General features: G+C 37.5%; 1 protein-coding gene across 6 annotated transcripts in view; it reads left to right on the forward strand.

The window, feature by feature from the left end:
• Nucleotides 1-14,965, forward strand: part of LOC131039486 (uncharacterized) — a 64,223-nt gene extending 49,258 nt beyond the window's left edge. For 5 of the 6 annotated variants that reach the window (XR_009104642.2, XR_009104640.2, XR_009104639.2 and 2 more), the window contains 2 exons: nucleotides 14,170-14,531; nucleotides 14,743-14,965. Coding sequence is in view for 1 of the 6 variants with exons in the window: in XM_057972268.2 (XP_057828251.1) it covers nucleotides 14,170-14,337 (168 nt within the window). In the remaining 5 variants the exon portion in view is untranslated. Of the gene's footprint in view, nucleotides 1-14,169 lie in introns of all 6 variants that reach the window. The other variant, XM_057972268.2, reaches the window with a different exon arrangement.
• Nucleotides 14,966-15,364: the final 399 nt, after the last annotated feature.

The following is a 15,364-nucleotide window of genomic DNA, read 5'->3' on the forward strand; positions in this document are numbered from 1 at the left end:
TGGGAGCTTTGAGGCTGCTGTGTACTCTCCAATGTCCCAATTCCACTAAGTAATACTCATACTCGAACTACGCTTGGAAGATCATCTGTCAGGTTAACATTAGGGACCAAGGCTTTCAAGACAGCAGCTTTGTTGAAGAGCCACGATATTTCCTGAAAGATCTCTTTTTCCATGGTGCTTGAAAAGATAACTATGAAGTAGCCCTTCACTATCATCAACATGTCTACCACTCTAGTTGGTTTCCTCTGATCAATTAACCAAGCTTGGAGTGTCTTGGGCTCTGGGTAAAAGATTATCTCTATGAGAAAACAGATTTCGTTTGAAAGTCAAATAGGAAATGGAATCTGGGAGGATCATCCATTTTAAGGTAAAATCAAATTTTCTTTTGAGTAGGGAAACATGGTTTATGAATGATCTTTTGGTCATGGAAGTGAAGGAACTGCAGAAGTCTGTGAGAAGAGGGATTGATCTGCTCTTTGAGTGCAGCATTGCAAAAGCTGGGATTATGAGAAACTGAGGTGGTCAATGTCTCCTCAGCGTGGATTGGCAGAAGGCCTTCAGTCACCAAAAAGTCTAAAGTTTGTAGAGATTTGAGAGTTGCAACAAGGGAAGGGGTTGATGGATATTAGTAGATCATAGGGGAAGGTGTTTGGCGATAGCAGCAGATCACAGTGGGGATGGCAAATCTTGCTTAGATTCTTAGAAATCATTGTTGAATTGCAAAGAGAAATGCTAAGATTTTCTCATGAACCCAGGATTTCCAAGGGTTTCATGGATATGGCATCATTACCCAGAGTGTTATTGATGTTGCCTAAGAGTTGTGTGCAAGCCTGTTCTCAGTATCCAAATTGTTGCTTGAAGTGATAGATTTTGCAAAGTGTACAATGCAAGCACCTTGAGAGCTTTTTCATTTTGTACCAATTTCCTAGAGCTTGCTGATTTCCCATTCTATGTTCTACTCCACCTCATTTCTAGTTTGATAAGAACTTCAGGTTTATTATTTTATGTGTTTGTCATATGTTGTATTATTTTGGTGTTTTATTTTATTTTAAATTTTGTTGTTAGTTTGTACCCAAGAAGGTAACTGCAACACTTGGGTGTCACTTTAGATCTGTAACTCAAAAGATTCTTGTCAGTTATGTACGATGAAAACTCTTTGAGGGATGCCCTCCCTCTAATTGAAGAACGCCAGTTTTTCTCATGTTCAACATTTGAAGTTTTAGCAAGTATAGTTCTCAATATTTTTGAGCGAGTTGAGTTCTTTTTGGGTTTCCATGGTAGAAAGTGTGTTGTCTTCTCAGCCTGCTCCTTCTGTGGACACACAGTCATCCAACTATCTGTGTATGTAGTTTTTTGTACAAGACCCAAAATCTCACTAGAAATATGTGCTGTGGATATTGGTGGATTGGCAAGGTGCAGTTTACTCCCAAGCTTGCTCATGAGATGAAAACCCAGGATTATAAAATTTGAACAAAATATAAGATAAATGGAAAGAAATCGCTTGCAAGCTTTCTTAAGGGGGGTTTGAGAAACCTAACTTGTTTTGGGCTTGGATATGACCTGAAAAACAATGTATACTAGAGGTGTAAATATAGTATATACAGATTATGATTCATGAACATTTATCCATCTGTTAGCAGAAATTGTTCTAGTGACTATGTGGACATAATAGCATGGCTGTATTTATCCAAAAAATGAATCCAACAACAGGGCTGATATGGCACTAAATCACTTCTTGACAACTTTCTAACGGAACTAGACATAGGATGAGATCTGTATACAAATGAAAAGAACAGAGGGTTGAAGGAGTAACTGGAACTTGAGAATTAGTTTGAGAGATTCTTGGGCTATGTTCAAAGAATTTCTGGGACGGGGATGGCCCTGCATTTTTGGGATGGTAGGAAGTGGGAGGCCTTTTTTAAGGGAAAGGTAAGGGATGACAATTGAAAAAAAAGGGAAACTTTAAATATATCGGAATTTCAAATATTCATATGATAAAATATTCAACGTAGTCATTATCTAACCATATCATGAAACATTACAGCCAAATTGAGAATTCAATGTTTTGAATTACAAATTAACAAAATTTCAATGTCTATTCATTTTAGTTTTCACTCCCAATATGCATATACACCAAAATGAAAATGCCAAAAGGCTACACCTGCAAAATAACAAAATCTAGACAGCTAAATCTATCGGTACTATGCCTCTACCTCATCTTTGCCTAATGTAAAATTAGATTATGAATCTCAGTCACTGCTAATAGAGGAACTACCTCATCTAATGAAACTCCAACCAATCCCTTTTGTGCCTCCATATTATCAATTTGTGTGGCTTATTTGGGATGAACATCCCACTCTGCAGTAAGACTTTGTTGATACTCAAGAGTGTCAATCCTAAAATCGCAAGACATTATGCAAAACCACCAACTTTTTTGCTCATCGAAAAGTAAGCCTATTCATTTTGACTGATTGAATGAAGCTTTATGTGGACCAATTCTTCTCTATAGTAGAGGAACTAAACTTGTGAAAGGAGGTGAGTCGAAAGCATCCTCAACTTTATTGCTTCCTTGCCATGCCATGTCTACCATCCACTAGGGTCGGACTGAGCTAATGTAGCCTTCTCTACCCTTGCCTTTAGTTTGTTGAATGTTGGACCTTGAAGATTGACAAAGGCAATCCATTGCTATCAAAGTAAAGCTAATTCCCCAATTCTAACATCTTTTGAAGGGCTTTCATGAGCCCTTCTTTCACCTCTTTATCATTAGAAGGAGACACTCTTCTAGCCTTGGGTGCATACCATTGGAATTTAGAGCATAAGCCACCATACGGAGTGTTCATAGAGTTTGATTGCCGTGTCATAATGAGCTTGATATGCACCTTATGCAATCCCAAATCAAGATCCCTTTTATGAATTGTTTGTTTTAAACTTTTATCTGCCCAAGCATGTTGTCTAATGTCTTATAATTCTCCCAAAGACTTGGAGAGTTTGTATCAACATATCTAATGATCCACGCAGCAATTTAGATGAACATCTTTGCAAACAAAAATTTCAAAAAAGAATAAGATTCAAATGACAAAGATTGAATGCTACTACAAAAATAGAAGTAATTTATTGCAAGTCACAAACATTAATAAATTAATAATATAATAATAAAATCAAAATCTTTTACCTTAGTGGACCACCAAGCCTGAGCTGGCCTAGTGGTGGAGAACTTGTGCTCTTGAAAGAGAGGTCACAAGTTCAAATCCCACAAGGGGGTAGGGTATGTATGCCTCGTTTGTAGTGCAGTTAGGTACCTCCTGCAAGGGGTACGAGGTAGTCCCATACTGCTCTAACCCATCTGTAGACCCATACACAGATGGCTGGCATCATGGACTATAAAAGCCCCTTTCCTTTCCTTTTCCTTTTTCATCAAGGAATTTTTTCTTCACAAATTTTCTTTTTGTTGTTTTTGCCTCTATCCATTTACCCTACTTTGGATTAATCATTAGTAAAGGGGTTTACAGCTCATGCACTCTAACAAAATAAAATAGTTGGCATATTAGTTTCCACTAGTTTGAAGAATTCCTTCCTCAAAAAAGTCCTAAAGGAAGCAAGTGAGGTGTGGTGGTTGCAAATGAACATCAATATCTCTCTCAGTATTGCCACTACTCCACCCAATATTTTTTATATCATTCAATGTATTGTTCAATGCATGAACACAATATGAGATCTAAAAAATGTGCTTGTAACAACTTTCCACCATCATGTTAGCTTAACTTGCATACACATGTTGAATTAGTGACCACCTGTACAACATATGAGGCCTCAACCTCCAATAGCTCTAAAAAAATAAGAGCTAGTTGCACGTGGCTATGATATTGATGAATGACCACTATTTAATAGCAGTTTATGATTGAGCAACATGTCCTTAGCCAAGTTTGTCTCATGTCATCCATCAACAAACTCACTTAGAATACTCTTATCAAGGAAGGTGTTGTGTAGATTATGTTCTCCAAGGGGGATGTATGAACTATGAGGGACAGATGGCATTTTTATTTTTTCAACATTTCTTTGAAATAGGGAAAATGTGCCAAATAAAATGGAATGATATAGTCAAAGAAAAATGTGGCAACAAAAGAATTTGCGACTTCTTTTGATTGCACAATTAACATTCTTGCAATTGTCCTCGACCTCTTAGTAGTCTTCCTTTTTTCTTTTGTAGAAACATCACTACTAGCAACCATGGATGGCGTAGCAAATTGTGTAGACTATTGGCATACCTAAAAATATTGCTTTGCTCTCCACAAACAATTTATTTGCCTTGGCCTTCTCAAGTCTCAACTATGAATATCTTTGGACAAATCTTGACCCTCTAACCTATAATCCTCAAAAGGTGACAAAATACCTTGGTGTAGCTCCCTTTGAAATCTTTGTTACACAATTAAATTCCAAACTCTACTTGTTGTGACCCAATCACACATCACCCCATTTTAAATGCTTTGAAATCTTTGTTACACAATTAAATTCCAAACTCTACTTGTTGTGACCCAATCACACATCACCCCATTTTAAATGGGGACCCCCTACTTTTTAGGTCCTCTTGGTCTTTTGGTTTTGGTTCGTTGGGTCTTCTTGCGACAGTCTCTTCAATCTCCTCGGTTTGCAAGTTTTTTGGGGTGAATTTGATGAAGTCTGCAAGTCGTTTGGGCAAATTTGGCGAAGTCTAGAACTTGTTTGGTCCATTTTAGGGTTTCACCCTTCAAACTTAGATTTGAGGTCTTTTCCATTGGGTTTTGGAAAAACTAAACAATACATTGGAATCAAGACCCTTCAAGGAACCTACCAGTGAAATTTGAGCGAATTCTAAGAAACTTTCTATTTTTAGAAAGTTCCTATATTTTAGGAATTTCACTGCCGCCCGAATTGTCTTTATTTTGCCAAAAATAAAACTTACTATTTTTAGCAATTTCTAATTTTAGTAAGTTTCTATTTTTAGTGTCATCCCGCCCTAGTTTGTACTAATTTTGATGTTTTGCAGTACTTACTATTTTGGCAGGTTCTTCACAAGTAGGGATCTTGACACTGAAGACTGAGCATTCCTGAATATTTGTCTAAATCCGGAAAGTTTGAAAAGCAAATAGTTGATCAAGAATGGCTAAGTGTGGAATTCATTCCAGAAGTGGTAAGGCATAGAAAAATCTCCAAAGGCACAAAAATCCACTTCAATCTAAAAATGGCATCTAAATCTGGAAAGTGAGCAAAAATGGAGGTAAAAGCATGAAAGTTTCCTAAGGCAATGAAATCCTTACCTTGGCGATGAATGGATTCTAGAGATAGCATGGGCACCAAACTTGGGTGGTGAAGGAAAATCTCCTCAAATGCAAAAATCCTTCACACCATGGAATCCACGCCCAAGAATGTGCATGGGCGCTAAAATGGGGTTGTGGAGGAATTTTCGTCCACCCCCAAAATTCCTTCACTTAGGTAATTCAGTGCCCAAGCATGGTCATGGGCGCCAAAATGGGGTTGTGGAGGAATGTTTCTCCACCCCCAAAATTCCTGCACCATTTTGATTTAGCGTCCATGTTTGGGTATAGAGCACCAAAATGAGGTCATGGAGGAATTTTCCTCCATGACAAAATTCTTGTAGGTGGTCAATTCAGTGCCCAAGTCCAGTTGGAGAGCACCAAATTGGGGGTATGGAGGATTTTTCTTCCTCTAGCAAAATTCCTGAACAACATGAAATGCACACCCAATTAGGGGAATGGGCGCTAAACCCAAGGCATCAAGGAAAGTCTACCAAAGTCAATTTATTCTCCACAAGGCAAGATTTGCACTCAAGCATGGTGAGTGGGTGCCAAATAGGGGTTGTGGAGGAATTTTCCTCCACACCCAAATTCCTCCACATGGTGATTTTCACGCCCAAACAAGGTGAAGGGTGCTGGATAAGGGTAAGGAAGGAATTCCTTCTTTCCAAGCAGGAATTCCTCCACAAGGTCAATTCCATGCCCATGGAAAAAGGTTGAAATGAGGGTCATGGAAATTAAGGCAAGGAAATCCCCTCGGGAAGAAAAATCAAAATCCCCTCTTAGGCATGGAAATTCACCAAAGTTGAAAAAATTTCAAGGCAAAGACAAAATTGGTAAAGTTAGAAAATTTTCTCTCCTAAATGCTAGAACTCAAATTTGAAAAATTGATGAAAAAGCCTCCTTGGAACAAGAACTCAAAAAGCACAAAAAATTCTTCCCGGATAAAATTTTCTCTCTCCAAATATCCGGACGAATAGGATTTCTCTCCAAGTGGATAAATCAACAAAATTCTCTAAGGAAAATCTTTTGAAAATATCCTCTTGAATTCAAAATGGAAAGATTTTCAAAAAATCAGCGAGTTGGCAACATGCAAAGGAATATTCCATGCTTACGACGCATACCAAGAAATCATGGAAATTGCCATTTTTGAACTAGACTATAATTGCGGGACCCATTTGCATGTCGAGTTATTAAGGAAAGTATGACACATTCTTAATGCAACTACTAAGATTAGTCTCTCACCAACTCGACAGTTGGGTGAGGAAATTCTATTTAAACAAAGGATTCAATTCATTTCTCACGTGCGATTTTGGAGAAAGTTGAAGTTGGAGAGAAGTGGCAAAGATTCAGAAACGAAGAATTTTATTTCTTTTCAAGTTCTTGATCGTGGAAGTTTTATTTTATTCCTAATTAAGAATTTATTGGCTGGAATTTCTTCTCCACTATCTTATTTAATTCCTTACATAGATTTTTTTAATGTTAATTTACTTTGTTTTGTAGGAATGGCAGAATCAAGCAAGGTTGCGGTTACTTCTAGGCAGGCACAAATCAAGAACGAGATGAAGGGATTCCTTCTAGCGTCTAAAATTATTTCCAACTAGAAGGAAATCAGCGACACCAACCTGGGAACTTACATCTGGGCCCAAGGATTTTCCTTTCAGCCGCACAAACTTCCAAGGTATCCTACGGTCAGAATGGTGTTACCGGAGCTCATCAAGCAATTGATTGCTTATGACATGATTCAAAAAAGGAAAGGAAGTTGTCCATTGAATTCCCTATTGTCCTAGGCGACCATGTAGAATTGTGTCCTTCATTGGTGGCGGCTGAAAAGTCCTTGGAGGAATTGGCATTCTACCACTTGACATTCCATACGTTCATATCCTTCTTTGATCCATATAACAAAATCTGGATGGTCGCCAAAATGAATTTTAGGCATAAATTTCACTTGGAAGATTTTTGGGCAAATGCCAAGGATGATCTCGAGATCAGGAAAAGAATGTTTTCCAAATTGCCCCTTGACATGATCCATACTGGTGAAATTATTCAGGTGCCAGATCAGGTGAAGGAAGATCACAATGTGATGTAGCCGGAATTTGAAAAAGTGAAGGATACACCTATCTAGGCTCCAGATTGGTCAGAACCTGAAGTCGATGATTTAGAAGTTTTGGCTATGCCATTTCTGAAATTTACCAGGCATTGGGTGGATCTGCACATTAGGGCGCTGAGGGAAGCAAATGTTCGTCTAAGCTACCAACTGATGGGAAACTTAGATTCCCATAATGACGCCACAAAATGATCATCGCAAGCCCAAGCTGAAGGAGAAATCTAGCAGGAAGGGGTTGGACATAGTAAAGAAATGGATGTTCCCAAGAAGTCTAGAACAAAGAAGAGGAAAGATGCCCAACCAAAAGTCCAATCGGAAGTTTAGCCAGAAGAGCCTCAGCAGAAAAGGCGAAGGGTAGAAGAGGTATAGTCATTGGCTAGTTCCTCTAGTGTGTAGGAAGTTGAGATGTTTGCACAAGAGATTCCACGAAGTCAGCCTCAACATAATATTTTTGATAAGGCACCAGCACAAGATATGCTCAACGCCAGTGCTTCTCACAGACCAATTCAGCTGGCAGCTTGAAGGTAGGAAGTTCCTCCACATCCAGAAGAGCAAGATCGGGATGCTTTCATTGATACAATTCTCGAAGACATGGAGGAAGTTTAACAGGAGAAAGTACACACGTAAGTTCAGGATCAGCTAGCGACCGCTCCTGATTGGCTTAGGGAAAGAATGAGAAGAGAGTCGGAAGAAGAAATAGATCCAGTGCAAGAATTAGAAAGACTTCTAAGTAGAATGGATAAACCTGTAGAGAAAAAGGCAACTAGGAAATTTTCAAAGATGGATCCAGAACGATGCACTTGGCCCAGCCTACGGTAGACAAAGATAGAAATGAGATCATGCCTGATGAATACGTAATTAGAGAAGTTAATTTGGGGCATGCATCCACGACATAGGTAGTGGAAGATTTTGAAGAATCTTCCTTGGCCATGAAGGAGAAAATGAAGAAGATGAAAGAGAAGTGCAAGAGGCTAAAGAGGGAAAATCAAGTATTGTGTGAATATGTGCGGAGTTTCAAACATCCACTCAGAGAGGAAAACTTGTTCTTCGTCCTTCCCTCCTCCCTTCCTAAGGAATCCATTGATGGCATTGAAGAAGTTAGGAAAAGAGCTCAATGCTCTAAGGAGTGGGTAGAAGGTGTTTTCACTTGAGCAAGAATATTTATTGAGAACTTGGCCCGCCTTCATTCTAGAAATCATACAATCCTGATTGGGCTGGAAGTCGCAGATTGTTCATGGGAGGATGTGCACATTTACCAAGACTTAACTATTCCGCAATTCAAAGAGTTAATGAAAATTCCTAGGCAGACATTGATTGACGAGAAAGTTGTGCAAGCGAATGATGTTTATGATTTCCCACGGTGGTTTTATGTCGTTTGCACCGGAAACAAATATTTTGAAAGGTTCAACAGGGAGTCTGCTTCTTTGAGAGACTCAGTCAGGAAAGTACAAGGAGAAATCCTTAAGGCAGTTGAGGCACTATTGGGTAGAAGACTGACTCGGGAAGAAATAACGGTAGACTTCCTTAGGAACAAATTGTATGAATTTTTCTTTGTGGATTCATTTTCCACGACACACTTGGAAAATGTTTCTTTGTTCTCCAGCACCATGCGGAAGACACAAGAGTTGGCGGCGGATTGGGAGAATCTTTTCTCCAAGTACAAGGAAGAAATTGCCTTGATGGAATTCAAGATGGAAAGCATGCCAAGTGTCTTCGTAGGAGAATTGGAGGCTGTCATCGCCAGATTCATTGCATATGCTATTAATGAGCAAGATAGTGGCCGTCCATTCCTGGACGAGAATCTTTTGACATAATAGTGCAAGCATGGCTGGAATATTTGACCAAGTGGCAGTGGGCTCAACGCATGCTAAAGTAGTGGAGCATCTTTTTGCATGTAGTTGTCATATTTATGAGATGATAAAGCATTTATGGCATTATGGCTGATTTTTGCATGGAGGAGCATTCATGACATTATGGGCGATTTTGCATGGTGAAATATTTGTTGCATGCTAGGTGAATTTGGTGGAGAATGGTGCATTTTATGCATAGTGGATGCCATTTTGGGCAAGTAAGAATTTATTCTAAATGGGTATGATGGGCATTTATTTTTTTATTCTCACCTTGTTACATCTTGTGTGTGGAATCTTTTGGGTCAAACCTAATTAGGGTTCGCATGTAATCAAGGCTTGAGGCCTATATAAAGGGGTGATCCCCTCATTTGTAAGGGGATGAGAGATTAGTTTGAGATTGTTGCGATAAGCTTTTTTGAGTAGTAAAATGTAATACATTGCTCTTTTGATGGTGTATACTTGTCCTATTTCAAAGCTTGCATGGTCTTGTTTCCTCACTTAGAGTAGATTTGTTTTATGCATTTTAACGAACAAAGTTATTGCAGTTTTCTAAGGTGGATCATTGCTCATACCTTTTTTTAATAGCTGATTGTTATTAACAATGTAAGGTTGGTCTGAGCCATTATATGTGTGCGTTTAATCCGAATCATTGTGTGGATATTGTTTTCTGATGGTGTTCGTTGATGATTTGCAATCCTCTAAACACACTCCTTGAAGATTGCACCCACTTCATGTAGTTTTCTTAACGTGGCGAAGTGAAGTGTGGTTGATCTATCCGAAGCATTGTAGTTTGATGAGTTCTTAGTTTTTAAGTAGTTTTCCTAAACCCTCTCTCAATTTACTTTCAGCATTTTCAAGTCAAAAATCCTAAAAAGAGCTTCTTATTGACAAATCATTCGTGATCAAATTCCTTGAAAGTCATAAAATTATTTAAATCTTCTTTAAGTGTGCGTAAGTCCCCTTGGATTAGCGGCATATCCCATCAAGCCAATTGAGTCACGTCCATTGCAAATTGGAACCTTGGAGCCAATTGTCTGAACTTATTGCAATCGTAACATACAGTTGAACTTTGATCAAGAGAGAATAAAGTGACCATTGGGTAACACTATTCGGTGTTAGGCGTAGTCACAAAATGCACGTCAACACTACTCTACCCCGAATTTTTCTTTTTATCTTGTCTAAAGCTATTACAAATTGCAGAACAGTTTAGAGGGTTTAAATGAGTCCTTTGCATAAGGTCTTAAAAGGATAAAAGGGCATTCGAATTGGTTGTGTGGCTGTCCCACATTACCTACACCACTCCCACACCCTAATGAACCCATTATTCTTGTTTATTCCATGTTAGCTTCACTATGCTCACTGCTGCTCCTGTTGTTTATTTGAGTTAAAAACAAAGTGCAAACTGAAAAACAGAAAAAAAAAATTGCTTTTAAGTTTTAACTCTTTTCCTTTAAATTTTCAATTTGTGAGAACAAAAAATTCTGGAAATAAAAATGTACCTCGTTGCTGCTGCTCTTCTTCTCTTCTCTAACACTCCTCAAGCATCATTGCTTCTTGTGCTCAGTGCTCACAAATGTCAAGGCTGCAGTCATGCAATTTAGTTGGCTGTTTTCTTTTTGTTGTTTTAAAGAGAGGGTTATCTTTAGGGGTTTCAAAGACATGGGGGGGATGGGCCAGCAGGTGTCGTTCTTAACTTTAATCAAATTGGCAATATAAAAAAAAAACTATAGTTTCCAGGCAGAGATGGTCAACTGTTCACCGATCTACTTGGCTAGCATATAAGCATTTCCAAGACATTTCTAGTCAGATGGTAGGGATAGGGGACAACCTGGGGATGTTTGTGACATGTTGCCAAAATGTCTTGGGTATGGGTATGGTCAGAAAAGCTTTAGGGATGTGGCCCTATGTTACATAGCTCTTTGGTGATCCAGACACCTACTGGACTTCCCCATTTTAAAAAATGGCTACCTATGATAAGTTTGACCACTGTCAAACTCATCACTAAGAAAAACAGCCACAGGCAATGGGTTCAGCCATGGTCAAACCCATCACACATAGGGCAAATTAACAATGACCTCATTCTAGATGAGGTGTTTTGCAGTTTCTTTGGTTTTTTAGAATCTGAAGCAATTGGGCTTCTTGTTGGCACTCTTGTAACTCATGTCCATATGATCCCGTTGTAAACATGTTTTGGGGGATCCCTTTAGTTAAACATGACCATAATTTGCACTAATTTGCAACAGTCAAGTGGCCTTTGATGTGTTGAAGTGCTATTGGAAGGTTTAGGGAGTAGTGGTAATGGTGTGTGGGTGTTTGGACATCACGAACATTGTGTAAGATGTCGATCAAGGCTTCTTGTAGGGAGTGTAATATCCACAAATGGAATGTTATGTAATATCTGATAGTAAAAATATCTCACTTCACAAATTTTAACACTTCCTACTTGAATTCTTTTTGTCACAAATCCGAATTACTGAATTGTATGTAAGATTTCCACAAATTAAATATATTGAAGCAAAAATTTTAAACTCTTAAACACAACAGTCCACACACTTTATTATTTTTTCCTTAATGAATAAATTACCAAAGAACAATTCTGAAATTGCAAACACCACCATGTACAGAAATAATATCAGTAATAAATGGCATTGGCCTAGCTGCCAACAGTCCAGCGCATATGGCACTTATGAAAGTGATCCAAAAACCTTCATGAAATTGACGCTATGAGAGCTGCTAAAAACAATGAGCTTGCCATGAATACACTCCATTTCAATCTACAACTTTGAAGCACAAACACAATCGCTGAATGGGATTGCACAATTCTAAATCAGGGGTTTCTGTCTGCGAATTCAATGATGGAAATTAGGGGGTTCTGTCCTCTAATCTCCAATCATAGAACAAGATGTCTAATCTAAGGTAATGACATATTAAACAAGCCTCTAGCTTTTCACCAAAAGTGTTGCTTATATAGATTCCTTGAGTGCCCAATTTTCCCTCCAAAAAAAAACTTTTTCAAATTCGTATCTTTTGTTTGTAGATTCAACTGTGTAGGACTTTTTTTTGCATCAGCATTTCGGATCACACTCCATGATCCATAATCAGGATGAGAAAGCTGCAGGAGAAAATAAAAGATTAAATAAAAGATTTATTTTCAAATTCTCAAATGTCTCTTCCATACCACATAGGAGGATTAAATAAATGACTTATTTTTAATTACAAGCACCCACTCTAGGTGCCCACATTATTCTAATGTATTATTACAAAGATCTATTAAATAAATGGCTCTTCCATGCCACATAGGAGGATTAAATAAATGACTTATTTTTAATTACAAGCACCCACTCTAGGTGCCCACATTATTCTAATGTATTATTACAAAGATCCCCACTCTAGGCATCCACTTATATGAACACTACAAGTGGTCATTTTATAAAAACATAAGAGACATAACATACTTTAGAGTTTAGACCTGTAAAATTGTTTTCCTAGTATTATTTTTCCCTAAGCCCACGGGAAATGGGAAATGGGAAATGGGCTTATGGGACATCATAGGAGCTTGTTGGAAGAGGGAACATGACAATAAGTTTGTTTAAAGAAGGGTGGGAATAGTGAAAGAGGAGTTGGGGTTTTCACCTACATTGGGTTTCTCTAGGTCATTTTTTGTGTTATTGATGCTTGTCATTGTATGTTTGCTCATTCATCTTCCTTTAATTACTGCACTCTGAAAAATTGATAAAGGCTTTAGGAGTTTTCAAGCACATTTCACTCTGAGTTACCAGGTTTGACACTCCGGTAGCCCGTGCCCAGACCAGGTTCACCTAGGTTTGGGTTCGTACTTGGGTTTGGGTCGGGTTTGTTGTTTGTGGCCAGAATTTTTCATTCGATAATATAACGAATAAAAAATTATATATAGATTGGTTAAATTTTTTTAATTATTTCATTGATTATTATATATTATTATATAACAATATATCATATTAATATATAATATTATTAATTAATTATATAATATAAGATAATATTAATATACAGTATTATTGTATAATATATGTATATTGCATATAATATGTATATATACTATTAAATGTATTTGGTTTTTGCATATACATACACGGACAAACCCAACCCATGAACCTAAAGGGCAAAAATAATTTTGCCCGAACCCACGAACCAGGTTCGCATCCCCAAACCCAAGCTCGAGCTGGAACCGGTAACTAGATTTTACTTCATCGGAGCAAATATGACCATCAAAGTTTGAATGGAATACTTAAAATGCGTATTGGTGAAGCATGGTGTGGAGTATTCACCTTGTTTACAGATTATGTATGCTGCTATTTGATGTGTAGTTTTTAAACACCTTTTTAAAGCATTCAATCTCTCTATCTTGTAAGTAAATATTGGATAAGCTATATTTTGAAAATTGCTTGGGGCTGCTGCCCATTCTTTCAAAATATACTTTATACCAGATAGCTGGTGACAAATTATTTCAAATTTTCAATTGAAGAAAAACTATTATCACAGGGGAAACACCTAGCAATTGAATAACAGATTGCCATGGGCTTAATTCAATTAAAGTCCAATAGGGCGCCGGTCTTTGTTCTTTAGCCTGTTTCTCAATTGGTAAGTGATAGTTCCATTGCTTTTCTGATTTTCTGGACAGTTCTCTGAATTATTTAGTTTTTTCTATATAACACAAAAATGCTCTCTACTTATGTAATTATAAGCTTCCAAAGTCTCTGCATGGGATCCACATTACCTGAGATATGTGAGAAATTAGCTTCCAAAGTCTCTGCATGGGATCCACATTACCTGAGATATGTGAGAAATTTATCCAATATATTGATGACTTGGCTGTTATCTATAATAAGATTCTTTCAGAAAATATTGACTTGTGATTGTTCTTTGCATGCTTTTTATTCAGATAATTTTGTCTCAAGAAAAGAAGATCCATGAACTAAGTGAGCTTGTCAACATCTTGCAACGACAGTTGACAGATTGCAAAGTGGTCAATATTCAGAACAGAAATGAAAGTATTGTTGACTTGGATGAGAGGAACCGACTAAGGAAGCAAGATATCCCAGAAGACTAAAGAGTGGCTCCATATGCATGCAGAAATTTTTCTGGCTGTTTCTTCAAGAATTTGACTGCTATATGTGGGACTTCTTGGGTCAGTATTTTGATAACTGTATAGTTGCTGGTACTTCAGGAAATGAGCTTCAGAGATGATGCAGATCCCCAATGAACATGTTTAACTTTCAATGCCTTGTCTGTACCATCACAAAGGTCCATTTATGTTCTTTAAAGACTTGGTTGATTTAATTTGGAAAAAAACAAGGCGTTTTTTTTGTTTTATTCAATTAGGCCTTATTTGTGTCAACAAATTTAGTGTGTACTGTTTAGAACAACATTTTACTATTTCTTGTGAAGAGCGTAATTTAACTTCAGTTTTGTGGTATTTTATCATCCTAATGATATCAGCCCTTAACATTTGCAGAAAAGGCCCATTGCAACTACCATATGTAATCTTTTAATGTTTGTTGTGATGGCACGAATGGATTTGTAGAGGCTAAGCTGCACTGGGCAGAGATGTGGATGCTTTCTGACATAATGTGGAAGTGATGGAAGGAAAAACTGGAACTTTGAAAGCATACATTTTTTGTGGCCGGTGAATGCCAAATGTTCGACTCTTAAGTATCTGAAGAAGTTTTTTGGTTTAAGATTGTATCTTGTAACGAACTTCAAAGTTTGTTGTATTCTGGCAGAAGACTGTATCAAGGAATCTTAGATTGATCATTCTGTTCATACACCTTTGTGATATTTCACGAGGCTTATTGACAGCCTAATGACGCATTGCATATGGTACCAAGAATGCCGCAAAATTGCAAATAATATATTTATTAGAGTTCAACTCAATTTGATAGATAGTTTTGGTCTCTGTAATGCCTGCCAAAAAACTCTAGAAAAATAAACTAAAAACTACTAACATTTTTTTTTAAAAACATCCATTACATCATGTCAACATTAACATACATCGATACAACATTATTCAATTGCAATAACACATGTAACATCAAATAGAAACATCTTAAATCCATTCTACGCAAGCGGAATGAACC

This window comes from Cryptomeria japonica, chromosome 9 (genome assembly GCF_030272615.1).
Source record: "Cryptomeria japonica chromosome 9, Sugi_1.0, whole genome shotgun sequence".
In the NCBI taxonomy this organism is placed as follows: Eukaryota; Viridiplantae; Streptophyta; class Pinopsida; order Cupressales; family Cupressaceae; genus Cryptomeria; species Cryptomeria japonica.